Source organism: Phycodurus eques, chromosome 3 (assembly GCF_024500275.1).
Source record: "Phycodurus eques isolate BA_2022a chromosome 3, UOR_Pequ_1.1, whole genome shotgun sequence".
NCBI lineage: Eukaryota > Metazoa > Chordata > Actinopteri > Syngnathiformes > Syngnathidae > Phycodurus > Phycodurus eques.
Window position 1 is genome coordinate 33,804,483 of NC_084527.1, and position 13,928 is coordinate 33,818,410.

A 13,928-nucleotide genomic window follows, 5' to 3' on the forward strand; every position below is an offset into this window, starting at 1 on the left:
CACATTTACAACGCTCTTGATACAAACGAATGACTCACAACAGCCCCCTAAACTAGGTGAGAATGACACTGCGTTACAATGATGATCAGGGGCTCACCTGTTGTGGGGCCCAAACCACTTGTAGTGGTTGCACTTCATCACCAAGCCTCCTAACTACACATGCAGCAGGTATATCAATTTGAATTTATAGTGTGCAACTGTGCTAGGGCTGCACGATATATTGTTTGTGTGCACAACCGTCACATACCAGGGTCTACTGTGATGTGGGTGTACTGTAATATACAGTGAATTAACTAATATTAAGTGACCAGCAGAGGAAATTGTTTGGACATACTAATAAGATTAGCACCCATGTTACGGTAAATTACAACGCTCCAAACAACACACAGAGCAGCCCAGAGTGTTGTATACTTATATCCTTGTATGATAACTATGAATGTAACTACTGTAGGTCGGCACGCCGCAGCTGCGTGAGGTGCATTTAGGGACACTGTGTAAATGGGAGTGAATGTGTTCTTTTGTAATACAGTACATGTAAAAATGGATTACAAGGAAAATAATTATTAGGTGTATTGTAATATACAGTGAATAAACTAATATTAAAAGTGACCAGCAGACAAGCCTGCTTGGGAGAAAATGACCCCCCCCCCCCAATCAGAACCCGAGCGGTGTTCTGCCATTGGACTTCTGTGCTCATCACGGATAGTCCATAACGAACACAATGTTCAAGCATAAAGTTGTCCATATGTGCACTTGGCACCAGGTCAATGATCAACTTTGTGCTCGAGTCATCGGACTTGTGGCCGCATGTCTTGGGACACTCGGGTGAAAAGAGGGGCAGAGCTGTCAACTGATCACCACGTGGTGGTGAGTTGGCTCCAATGGTGGGGGAAGATGCCTGTCCGACTGGGCAGGCCCAAACGTATTGTGAGGGTCTGCTGGGAACGCCTGGCAGAATCCCCTGTCAGGAGTTTCAACTCCCACCTCCGGCAGACAATCACCCACCTCACAGGGAAGGCGGGGGACATAGAGTCCGATTGGACCATGTTCCGCGACTCCACTGCTGAGGCGGCCGACCGGAGCTGTGGGTGTCAGGTGGGCTGTGCCTGTCGTGGCGGCAACCCCGAAACTGTTGGTGGACACCAGCGGTGAGGGATGCCGTCAAGCTGAAGGAGTCCTATCGGGCATTTTTGGCCTGTAGGACTCCTGCAGGACTGAGGCAGCCGATGGGTACTGGTGGAACCTCAGCTTTGGTGGTCGCTGAGGCAAAAACGTTGGGCGTGGGAGGAGTTTTGTTAGGCTATGGAGAAAGATGGCTTCAAGGAAATTCTGGTCCACCATCAGGCGTCTCAGGAGGGGGAAGCAGTATTTATTTATTGGCCATTTCTGAATTTGAAGTTAGTTCACTCTGTTTTGTGACATTATTTAACAGCGCTCCGATTCACGTAAATGGCCTATTTTGAATTGAAAACGATGAATTTTGCCAAAATGATTTGCATGTATGCGACCTACAACTCTGCAATCGATATAGCGGCTGAAATAAGTATTTAAAGTCATCATTTTTCAAAGTAAATATATTTCCAAAAGGTGCCATTGACCTGAAAATTTCACCAGATGTTAGGAACAACCCAAGTAATCAATACATACAAATAAAGAACAAAGAAGCTCAGAAATTAAGTTGTGTGTCATAATGTGAAATAACACGGGGAAAAAATATTGAACATGAAGAAAGGGAGTTGCAAAAAGGCATGGAAAGCCAAGGACAACACCTAAAATCTATCAATAAACAAATGGCAATCCAGCCCCTTGTCAGTGCAAATGAATATCAGATGCCGTGATGGGATGACATTGGTTACAAGCGCATATCTAAGCAAGCGCATATCTAAGCTTCTGAATGTTCCACTGAGCACAGGTGGGGCCATAATACGCAAGTGGAAAGCCAATCATACCACCATAAATTTGCCTCGATCAAGTGCTCCTCGCAAGATTTCTGACAGAGGAGTGCAAAGAATAATCAGAAGAGTTGTCCAAGAGCCAAGAACCACCTGTGGAGATCTTCAAAAAGACCTGGAATTAGAAGGTATTGTTGTCACAAGGAAAACAGTGAGTAGTCATGTACTCCGCCGCCATGGGCTGTATGCACGCTCACCACGCAAGACACCATTGCTGGAAAGAAAAAGCATGTCAAAGCTTGTTAAAATTTGCTGAACAACATTTGGACAAGCCAGTTAAATACTGGGAGAATATAGTCTGGTCGAATGAGAGCAAAATCAAACTGTTTGGATGCCATAATCCACACTACGATTGGAGGAGAAATGGCACTGCACATAATCCACACCACGATTGGAGGAGAAATGGCACTGCACATCACCCTAAAAACACCACACCAACAGTGAAGTTCGGAGGTGGGAACATGATGGAGTGGGGCTGCTTTCAATGGTAATTGTAAACTTCACATTATTGAAGGAAGGATCAATTGGCAAATGTACAGAGATATTCTTGAAAAAGATCTGCTGCCATCTACGAGGATGATGAAAATGAAACGAGGTTGGACATTTCAGCAGGATAATGATCCAAAACATCCTGCCAAGGAAACTCTCAATTGGTTTCAAAGAAAAAAAATTAAAGCTGCTAGAATGGCCCAGCCAATCACCTGACTTGAATCCAATTGAAAATCTATAGAAAGAAGTGAAACTCAAGGTCCATAGAAGAAGCCCACGGAACCCTCAAGATTTGAAGACTGCTTGTGTGAAGGAATGGGCCAAAATCACACCAGACCAATCCACGAGACTAGTTTCTCCATACAGGAGGTGTCTGAAAGCTGTCGTTGCGAACAAAGTAAATACCAGTTGGTGTGTTCAATACTTTTCCCCTGTGTCATTTCACATTATTACACACAACTTAATTTCTGAGCTTCGTCTACTTTCTTTGTATGTATGGATTATTTGGGTTGGATGGCGGGATGGTATCAGAGAACCACTGCACGACACTGACAGTTTCCAGAAAATCTGCAATGCACTAAATGCGCAATAAGTGAACTGCGATATATAGCAAGAGATTACTGTATGCAGAGGCAGTTTAATAATTTAGTGTTTGAACTCACCTGAGGACCAGCACAGCTGATCTTGCAGACGTCACAATAGTGTATTTGGGGGGGTTTTGGTGGCTGCTTGGGTCGGAGCTGCTTACTCTGAAAAGGAGGTTTCTTCGTGAAAGTGTTCCCGGCCCATGCTGCAGTTGCAGCCACAGCCGCCACCGCCTGCTTCTGGTGCTGCTGCTGTTGCTGGTAGTAATTCGAGGCTGCTGAATAGACTGCTGCTTCATATCCTGAATATGAAGTTCCTAGGGGGAAAAAAAGTTTTATTACCATCATTCCATAATTTCATTTGTAGTAGGGCTACGAACGAATCAGTGGTGACTCAGTGGTGCGCTGAAGAAAAATGGACGCCGAGCCAGAATACGGTAATTTAAATCATAATGGATCAAAGAATAACATATTATTCTGTGTTCCTGCGTTTCTGACTTGAATTTTTGGACGCAAGCAAATAAATCGCTGTTAGTAGGCAGTATCCAATTTATAATGTACATTCTTAATAAATGACACTTAAATTTGTGAACAGACAATTTATCAATGAACAGTTTTGTTATTGTGAGCATAGCATGATTATTGCTGCAGCAATAATAGCGTTTTGGAGGTATACGAATGTGGACATTGGATGGGGATAGAAGTGCACGGTCATATAGGATTTTTTTTCCTTTCACAAAAACCTGTGGCAAAACGTACAGAAATGATTAAAGCCCATCGAGAAGGACTCGGCCAGCAAGAAAAGGTGGTTTTTCGGTACGCTTGCGTTGGCCTCTTGTACCGTGAACCCTCTGCATTACCATGAGTCTTATTGCAGTACCCTGAGCTTTTCTCGCTATATCGCAAAATTATCGTACCGTGCAAAATTATCGTATCGTACCTTAAACTCTTCTGGGAAGGCGGTCCACAAGGTTTAGGAGTGTGTTTGTGGGAATTTTCGACCAGTCTTCCAGAAGCGCATTTTTGATGTTGGACGAAAAGGCCTGGCTCTCAGTCGCCGCTATAATTAATCCAAAAGGTATTCTATCGGGTTGAGGTCAGGACTCTGTGCGGGCCAGTCAAGTTCATCCACACCAGACTCTGTCATCCATGTCTTTATGGACCTTGCTTTGTGCACTGGTGCACAGTCATGTTGCAAAAGAAAGGGGCCCATCCCCAAACTGTTCCCACAAAGCTGGGAGCAATGAGTGGTTCAAAAGCTCTTGCTATGCGGAATCCTTTCACTGCAACGAGGGAGCCAAGATTTTGGAGATGGGGATGGGAGAACATCTCCTCTCCACTAAAACGGACCAATCACGAGAGATGATCCCCGTGGCGCAGAGGGGCCTATTTAAACAAAAGTGTAACACCAAGAGCTTTACGGAAATTAAAATGAGAAAAGCATTAAAAGGTGTTTGAGACTGAAGACAAGACAATCTGACTGACGTGTGTTCAATCTATGGACGAAAGCGATTTGGTGTGAGTGACTGTGAGGTCTGCTGATTACTGTTGTGTTGGTGTGTGCATGCATGTGAGAGACGAATTGTGGAATCTTGGCCAAGTGTTTGGTGCAAGGGCATTGTTTGATTGACGACAGGAAGAGCTGTTATCCGCTGTGGATACTGTACAAGGTACTTTTATTGTCAATTCTACAATATGCGTAGCACATACAGAGGACTGAAATTATGGTACTTAAGGGCCCCCGGTGCTACAAAAGAGTATAAATAATAAACATCAGTATAAAGAAGCTACATAAAACTATGGTATAAGTCTGAGTACCAAGACATTTACAAATTAGAAGGCAGTGTGGGGAGGTGTCCGTGTGTGTGTGGGGGGAGGTTCAGAGTTCGGAGGACAAGAGAGGTAGAGGAGGCAGAGCGGGCAGAGAGTTCAGGCTCCTGACATCCTGATGAATAAAACTGTCTTTAAATCAGCTGGTCCTGGCCCGCACTCCTCCCTGATGGCAGCAGACTGAAGAGGCTGTGAAATGGATGGGTGACATCCCCCGCTATGAGGACTGCTTGGTGGGTGAGGTGGGTGCTGTAAATGTCCTGCAGGGAGGAGAGCAAGGGTCCAGTTTCCCTAATTATGGGATTGATTCTTGCGGCAGGATGCGATGCAGGCTCCGTACCACACAGTGATGCAGATGGTAAGGATGCTCTTTATGGTCCCTCTGTAGAACGAGCACATGATGGGAGTCGGGGCTCTTTTCAGCTTGTGCAGGAAGTAGAGACGCTGGTGAGCTTTATACGCCAGTGATGAGATGTTGCTGGTACAGGAGAGGTCTTCAGGGAATTTGGTGCTGCACACTCTCTCCACCGTTGATGTTCAGGGGAGCATGCTGGGAGTGCACTCTCCTGAAGTCCACAACAATCTCCTTGGTTTTGTCCACGTTCAGGGAGAGATTGTTTTCCACGCACCACCCGGCCAGGTGGCTCACCTCACTCCTGTAGTCTGTCTTGTCCCCGTTGCTCCCACAGTTGTGTTGTCTGCAAACTTGATGAAGAGGTTGGAGCTGTGTATCGGTGTGAAGTCATAAGACAACAGGGTGAAGAGGTGGGGGCTCAGCACACATCCTTGAGGACCCATATACAAACTGGAAGAGGTCCAAGGAGGTGCGGAAGGAGGCCTTAATGTGACTAGCAAGCACTTCATCAGGATGGGAGCGAGCGCTACCGGACGGTAGTCATTGAAGCAGGAGGGAGACCACTTCTTTGGGACTGGGATGACAGTGGTGGCTTTGAAGCACGTAGTGGCAACAGCCTGACTCAAGGAGGTGTTGAAGATGTCCATGAAGACAGCTGTGAGTTCTCCTGCACAGTCCCTCAGAACACAACCAGGTATGTTATCTGGGCCTTGGGCTTTCCGTGCGTTGATCCTGCCGAGGGATCTTCCCACGCTGTCCCGGGTCAGTGTCAGCACCTGGTCAGCAGGAGGGGATGGAGACTGCAGGTGTGCTGTTGTGTGCCTCAAAGTGAGCAAAGAAGCTGTTTTGCTCATTCAGCAGGGCGGTGAAGCTGTCACAGGTCTGTGGTGCAAAGGTCTGAGTACCTGGCCACAGACTCCTGGTGTCACTGAAGCGGTGGGCGATCCTCCTCGAGTACTCCCTCTTGGCCTCCATGACGCCAAGAGACAGATTGGGCTTAGCTCTCCCCATCAGGCCCTCCTCACCCTCAGATCTAAAAACAGCGTCGCCTTCAGTAGTCTGTAGACCTCTGCCGTCAGCCATGGGTTCTGATTAGCACGAACAGCGATGGACTTAGTGGTGGTGACATCATCCATGCACTTGCTAATGTAGGCGGTACAGTCTCTGTGTACTCCTGAAGGTCAGTGATGGAGTCGTAGGTGGCAGCCTGCTTGAACATGGCCCAGTCTATGGTAGCAAAACAGTATTGAAGTCGTACCCGATTCCTAACCGGAAGGGTGACTTTAACCAGTGGTCTGTAAACTGGCATTAGGATTACAGTGAGGTTTCTGAGGCACGGTGGTGGGGAAGGGCCTTGTAGGCTCCTTTCATGGGGGTAAAAACATTGTCCAGAGTGTTATTTCCCAATGTTGGAAAGTGAATGATGAGTGAAGTTTTGTAAACATAGTCTTGAGGTCAGCATGGTTGAAATCCCCAGCCAGAATGAGGAAAGCATCTGGGTGGGCTGTCTGCTGCTCACTGATGTGATGGTATAGTTCACTCAGTACCTCACTCCTGTTGTTGTTATTGGAGCTGGGAGGAATGTAAACAGCCACAAGCAGTATGGCAGTAAATTCCCTCGGTAAATAAAACGGCCGGCACGTCAGAACCATAAACTCCTGTCGTGGTGAGGAGTGATGACTGAACAAGACAGCGTCCGGGCACCAGGTAACGATGTAAACACAGAGCCCACCGCCGCGGGTCTCACCTCCCTCGACGAGAGCTCTGTCCGCTCGGTATCATGCTTGCCGGTCGAGCTGAATGGCACTGTACAAAACGCTGCTGTTAAGCTAGGTTTACATAAACACAAAAACACAGTACTCTCTCAGTGTTAGGGGTAGAGCAGCGTAGTCGAATGTAATCCAGCTTGTTGTCCAGAGAGCGTACGTTGGCTAACACGATGGTGGGAATTGCCGGCTTGTGTGGTTTAGCCGCTAGCCTTACTCAGATAACTCCACACTTGGCCCACTTCTGCTTCTTCCTTCCACTGTGGGCGCGATGCAGGAGTGGGGGCCGGAGTTGTTGTAGGCACCCGGAGCAGACCGCAGTTCCGTAGCTCCTCAGTGAGGGGAGACTTTATAACTCCATAGAAGTCGTTCTGCCTGTGTTGAGCAGAAACCTACGACTGTATCTGCGCCTTGGGACATGTAGACTTGACGAAGACAGGCTAAAACACGAAAACACCATTCGGTCGGGACAGAGAGAAGCCACTACGTGTGCAGGCGCCGCCATTACGGAAAGACGTGATGGACTGTATGGATCTGTGTGTGTGTGTTATTGCTTCTGTAATACGTTGTGAGCTGCTGCTGCAGGGGAAAATAAATTGTGGGAAAATGTTTTTTTTAGATCATTGGTGATTGATTGTATCTGCTGCAAACCGCATTTCATTACGACATTCTGAGAAGGTCTTCAGATTTTCTCTTTATTTTTTTCTAAAACAAGGCACTCAGTCAAATATAGGCAATATTTGTATCCCTCCTCTTTTTCTCCTCCCTCTCCAAGTCATGACTTTGTGCAGCTGTGTGTTTTTGTGTCGTGTTGTCTGTTCTAACCAAAACACTGCACATTTCTCTGGCGGAAGAAACTTCAGTGCGATGAGCAGGATCTAAGCCTTTTTGTTTCATCTGTCGGCGCACGACTAATTGGGCACCTTTTTTGTTTGAATCTGTCAACGAACACGGATTTTTCACAACACGCCTGTGCGCTTTGCATTGCATCCTTCTTACGAATTAAACTTCATGCGCAATGTTCTTTTACGCTTTCTTGACATTTCCCAAGTCAAATCCCACCTATTGCGCTACCAGCAAATGTGATATAGGGTTAAACAGGAACTGTCCGCCGATTCAAACTGAACCTAAACTGCCCATCCCCCAACACTGCCAGCATCCACTTCGCACGGATGCCGTTGACGGGATTTGTCCAGTATTTGAGTTATTTCCCAAAACTGGGCTGATCGTGTCATGTGAAGATTTTGACCTCAAGGTCAACCGACTGAGTACATGCTGTGCAAGCTGTTAATTACACTTTTGTATTGAGCCAAGTTCTGTCCAATATTACTCACTTTTTGGTTGTCGAGAATGTTTTTTTGTATTTTGCTTAAGTGAGCATGGGTGGGATCATGTGTCACTGTAGCAAAAGGAGAGGGGTGATGTCTGGAGTGTTTTTTGTTGTTGTTGTTGCCTTTATTGGTTTATTTTGTCAATTCACAGGGGTAGTAGTATGCCATAGCAAGCTGCAATGCTTCTGCATTCCTCCCAACGCAGCCTTTCGGTCACATGGGCCAGTCAGTCAATCAGTGTATTTCTTGTGATGTACACAAATGGTCACATGGGTTACACTACCAATCAGGTGCGTTTACACTCAAATGAGGAAGTGAAGCGCACGAGCAACCTGGCAAAGTGGCGTGGCTTTGTTTCGCCAGACCAAAACTAAATTTTAAAGGCTCCTTATGCTATACTGAGACAAGATCACGACAATAGAGGTGCTTTTAATTTTGCGATACCACAATATCATGAATATTGTTACATCCCTAGTGTATTAAGGATAAACAGTACAAGGGACAAAATATCTGCAAGCAGATACCTTGTTTTGATGTGACATAACAAACACCCACTATTAACAATTGTATGTTGACCACAGGCAAACCACCACCATACTTCGCAGAGATGGACACATACCAGAGTAGGTGACAGCATTTGTGCTGTAAGTGGGACTCTGGGAATATGATGGGACCACAGAAGCTGCAGCAGCCACAGGCTGGACCGTGGAGGTCACAGGGTAGATGGAAAAAGAGGATGTAGCAGGACTGGGTGCAGCTGGCTTTATCACAGTCACTTGACGAGTCTGCTGGGTCTGGGTGTATGATGTTACCCCCTGACTATACCCTGGTTTGGGGGCTGGTGAACAAAAAAGGAGATATTCATAGGTCTGATTATAATGACAACTGAAAAACTGTGCACGTTTTAGTCATTAGGCCCGGGGAAAAGCATTACAACTTTGGGTTACCAGCTTACAATTTTTCAAGGAGAGTGAAAAAAAATTAATAAAATCACAGCTCAGTATTTAAATTTCTCGGAAAACTATTTAAATAACTTACAGTACAACTTACAGTGCTGTGAAAGGCTATTTCTCAATACTCTCAAATTCTTACATTTGTTGCAGTGTCTACAATCACCATGCGACTGAGCGCAATAACTCGGAGCTTGCCATCAAGGCCGACGAAGAAACTCCAACCGCTGGACATCGGTGTAAACAGGGCGTTCAAAGTGAAGTTGCGAGCGGCGTGGGAGCCATGGATGACAGATGGCGAACACAGCTTTACTAAGACTGGAAGGCAGCGCCGGGCGAGTTACGCCACAATTTGTGCTTGGATTGTGGATGCTCGGGCTAACGTGTCTGCTTGCACTGTTGTTCGAGCTTTCGTAAAAGCCGGCATCATTTCTGAGGAGCCGCCCGGCAACGAGACCGACTCCGACAATGACGAGAGGGAACCCGGCGCGTTTGTTGGAGAACTTGGCCAGCTGTTCATTTCGGATACAGAAGATGAGGACTTTGATGATTTGTGGATGAGGATTGATCAAAGAAATAACGGGAATACATTGTTAAATACTTCAATAAAGTACAACCGAACTCAGTTGTGCTCCCGCTGCCTCTTTAAAAAGCGTTCCTGCATGCTACCGTATGTGTTAAGCTAGCGCATGTTTTAGCATGCCTGCGCCCAATAATACGGTGCGCCTTGTGTGTGTGTGTGCGTGTGTGTGTGTGTGTGTTAAGTACAGAAATAGACCCCGTAACTGTGACTGCGCCTTTCAATACGGTAACAGTAATTCGTGATTTAACAAGGGGGGGTAATTACTTTTTCACACAGGGCCAAGTCACTTTGAATAGTTTTTTTTCCCCCCTTAATAAATCAAATCACCATTTAAAAACAGCATTTTAAGTTGAGTTATATTTGTCTGATATTTACATTTGTTTGATGATCTTAAAAATTCAACTAGGAAAACTGCAAAAGAATTTGGAAAGTGCGCCAATACTTTTCCACAGCACTGCAAGCCCTTGTGTATATTACGCTTTTGAGTCAAATACGCACCCTCAAAGTTGACCACCAAAATCAAGTCAAGTCTACCCATGACTTTCTATCCATTGAGATTTGACATACAATGTGAATGGTCATCCTCTTTTAATTACCGGTAGATGTCCTGATGAACTCTGAACAGTTTTATTATTAATACGAAGGCTTACATACTCTTAAATAACATGTTTAATACTGTGACGCACCATAGTGTTTACTTTTGACACTGCAGCTTTAGCCATCACAGCCTCATTATTGAAACATACGAGGGGTGATTGAAAAGTTTGTGGCCTATGGTACAAATCTTTTGATTTGTACCATATGACAAATTGAAACATCCATCCATTTTCTTCCGCTTGTCCGAGGTCAGGTCGCGGGAGCTGTAGCTTTAACATGTACGCCCAGACTTCCCTCTCCCCAGCCACTTCATCCAGCCCTTCCGGGGGGATCCGAAAAACATTGTCTTTCCAGCGTGTGCTGGAAAGGTCTCCTCACGGTGGGACGTGCCCGGAATACCTCCCCGGGGAGGCGTCCAGGAGGGATCCTAATCAGATGCCCTAGCCACATCTGGCACCTCTCAATGTGGCGGATGAGTGGCTCTACTCTGAGCCCCTCCCGGAGGACCAAGCTTCTCACCCTAGCTCAAAGGGAGAGTCCGGACACCCTGCGTAGGAAACCCATTTCAGCCGCTGGTATCTGGGATCTTGTTCTTTCGGTCACGACCCACAGCTGGTGACCATTGAGAGCTTCGCCTTTCGGTTTAGCTCCTTCTTCATCAAAACGGACCGATACAAAGTCCGCATCACCGCAGACACTTGCACGATTTCGCCTGTCGATCTTCCGTTCCATTCTTCCCTCACTCGTGAACAAGACTCCAAGATACTTGAACTCCTCCACTTGGGGCAGGATCTCATCCCCGACCCGGAGAGGGCACGCCACCCTTTTCCGACTGAGGACCACGGTCTCAGATTTGGAGGTGCTGATTTTCATCCCAGCCGCTTCACACTCGGCTGTGAACCGCTCCGGTGAGAGTTGGAAATCACAGCTTGATGAAGCCAATAGAAGCACATGATCTGCAAAAAGCAGAGATGCAATACTGTGTCCACCAAACTGGACCCCCTCTACGCCTCGGCTGCGCCTAGAAATTCTGTCCATAAAAGTTATGAATAGAATCAGTGGCAAAGGGCCGCCTTTCCTCACCGGAAACGAGTCTAGGTTACTGCCAGCAATGCGGACCAAACTCTGAAACTGGTGGTACAGGGACCGAACAGCGGTACCCCATACTCCCGAAGCATCCCCCGCAGGACTCCCCGAGGGACACGGTCGAACACCTTCTCCAAGTCCACAAAACACATGTAGACTGGTTGGGCGAACTCCCATGCACCCTGGAGAACCCTATTTTTCAACATAGTCCCCTTGTAAATTAACACACTTATTCCAGCGGTTGTGAAGTTTACAGATCCCCTCTTCAGAGAAGCTTGAGTCTTGGCGCCCCAAATACCTCTCACGGCATCAATTATATCACCATGTGGCGAAATGTTGACCGCTGATCTCTTTTTTTAGGAATACATCGTAATCTGTAATTTTACATAGTAATCTCTGAACCCAATATGCACCCATATTACTGTACAGTACAAAATTATTGTTTTGGAGTTTTTTATTCTCCGTAGCCTAAAACGCCCAGTACAGTATAAAGTTATTGTAACTAAATATATTTTAAAAAAGGTTGAAAATTTCACATTTGATCCAAACTTACCATGCCAGTGGACTTGGTCATGGTGACATTGTTGACGTACAGTACTCTGAGGAGAGTGGCTTTCATGAGCCGCGAGGAATTAATGTGCTTCCTAGTTCCAAATCCGTAGCCAAAGGCGAACAACTTGACAGAAAAACTGGACCAAAAGTAGCATGTTCCAGACTCCAGAGACTTGTGATTCCTCAGAGTTAACAGTGCTGCCATGTCTGTCCCGCTCTCTGCGTGCGCTCTACGCACAATTCGCCAATAGCTATAACCATCATGTCATGGCCGCCACGTCCATGCCCCACGTTCAACACGGCCGCCACGTAGGCACGGGAGGCACAGCTTTTGGAGTTGGATCCGTGTTGTTTGGTATATCTGTGACCCGGAAATACATCAGTCCCATTCTCTGTCTGCATTGCGCCACAGCGCCAGTAAATAACAGCAGCAAATTCTGAAACAGACTGTCACCGGCAGTTAAAATTCATTAATTTTTTCATTTGTAACTATTTTGGGACAATGTTCAGTTCCTACGGTCCGTTTTATCCGATATCCATTGTATCGGGGTACATTTTACCACTGTATCAACATTTATATAGATGAATGCATTCTTTTCTAATGTATTATTTTGACGGTGCCATAACGCTGTTGGCCCTTCCAGTGTAACTTTGCTTAGTCACGAACAACGAGCTATGGTTTTGTCTGTAGTCTCCTCCTGATAAGGATGCAGCTGGGCGATTCGGGGCGATCACCTCTGGATCCAAATGAATCTGTGCTGTCCGACAAGTAGAGAATTACGATAAAGAAAATTTGATTTCTTCGAAAATTCACCCAATTCGGATTTCACACGGTGTACTGTATTCCAAACAATCTCGTCTTTGTTCTGCTCAGTAATTGCTATTTGGTAGTTGCTCTCTCCAACTAACTGCAAAACAAACCAACAAAGACCTATAAATTCTTGTGCTGGGTTACAAAAATTATATTTTGTGTGGAAAAAAGCTAAAAGTCTCAAAATCATGTCCTTCTACCATAGACCACAAACTTCTCAGTCACCCCTTGCATATTACAGAGGTGGATAAATTATAGTATTTTTTTAACATAAACCTAAATAGAATACAACATTTTAAAGCCGAATGATTTTAAAACTAAGTTATCTATTTTCTAAAACATCTACTAATACACATCATTTGATTATGAAGGATTTTTTTTTTTTTTTTTTACTACACCCATTATATAAAGTATTATCTGCACAAATTGCGCATTATAAACGAGAAATTACAGTCATTATTCAGAAAGCATTTGGTTATACCTGTTTGATAGTAGGAATCGGCGACAGTCGGTTGCGGCTGAGCAGCAGCCGCAACCACTGCAGTGGCAGTTGGCTGCTGGTAGTACTGCTTGCTGTCATATGCTACACCAGAAGCTGTGGACCGGACATAGGAGTAGGAGTCCTGAAAATACAACACATTTTTCAGTCATATTCTTGCTTTTCTAGTTCCTTTAGCATCAATACAAATGTCCACGCAATGCGGCGCATTCTCACCAGAAAGACTAAGCCTGAACACCAGAAATGATGGGCCATATCTTAATATTAACATTGAGGCAGCTGTTCTATTTTCTAAAAGTCAAGTTTCAAAACATCAAGACATTTTGCAGCCACCAAGAGGAGACCCGGGGACGACCCAGGACACGCTGGAGAGACTACATCCTTCGGCGGGCCCGGGAACGCCTCGGGGTCCCCCCGGCAGAGCTGGATGAAGTGGCTGGGGAGAGGGAAGCCTGGGCGTCTCTGCCAAAGCTACTGCCCCCGCGACCCGACCTCGGATAAGCGGTAGAAAATGGATGGATGGATGCATCATGTGTGTCTTGT

The 13,928-nt window shown here is 45.9% G+C and overlaps 1 protein-coding gene across 2 annotated transcripts in view; it reads right to left on the reverse strand.

Annotated features, from left to right (window-relative positions):
* zfr (zinc finger RNA binding protein) overlaps positions 1–13,928 on the reverse strand; it is a 43,383-nt gene that overhangs the window by 26,389 nt on the left and 3,066 nt on the right. For both annotated transcript variants that reach the window (XM_061673187.1, XM_061673188.1), the window contains exons 4-6: positions 13,368–13,509; positions 8,927–9,145; positions 3,104–3,342 (exon numbers count right to left, since the gene is read on the reverse strand). In XM_061673187.1, the coding sequence (XP_061529171.1) occupies positions 3,104–3,342; positions 8,927–9,145; positions 13,368–13,509 (600 nt within the window). The remainder of the gene's footprint in view (positions 1–3,103; positions 3,343–8,926; positions 9,146–13,367; positions 13,510–13,928) is intronic.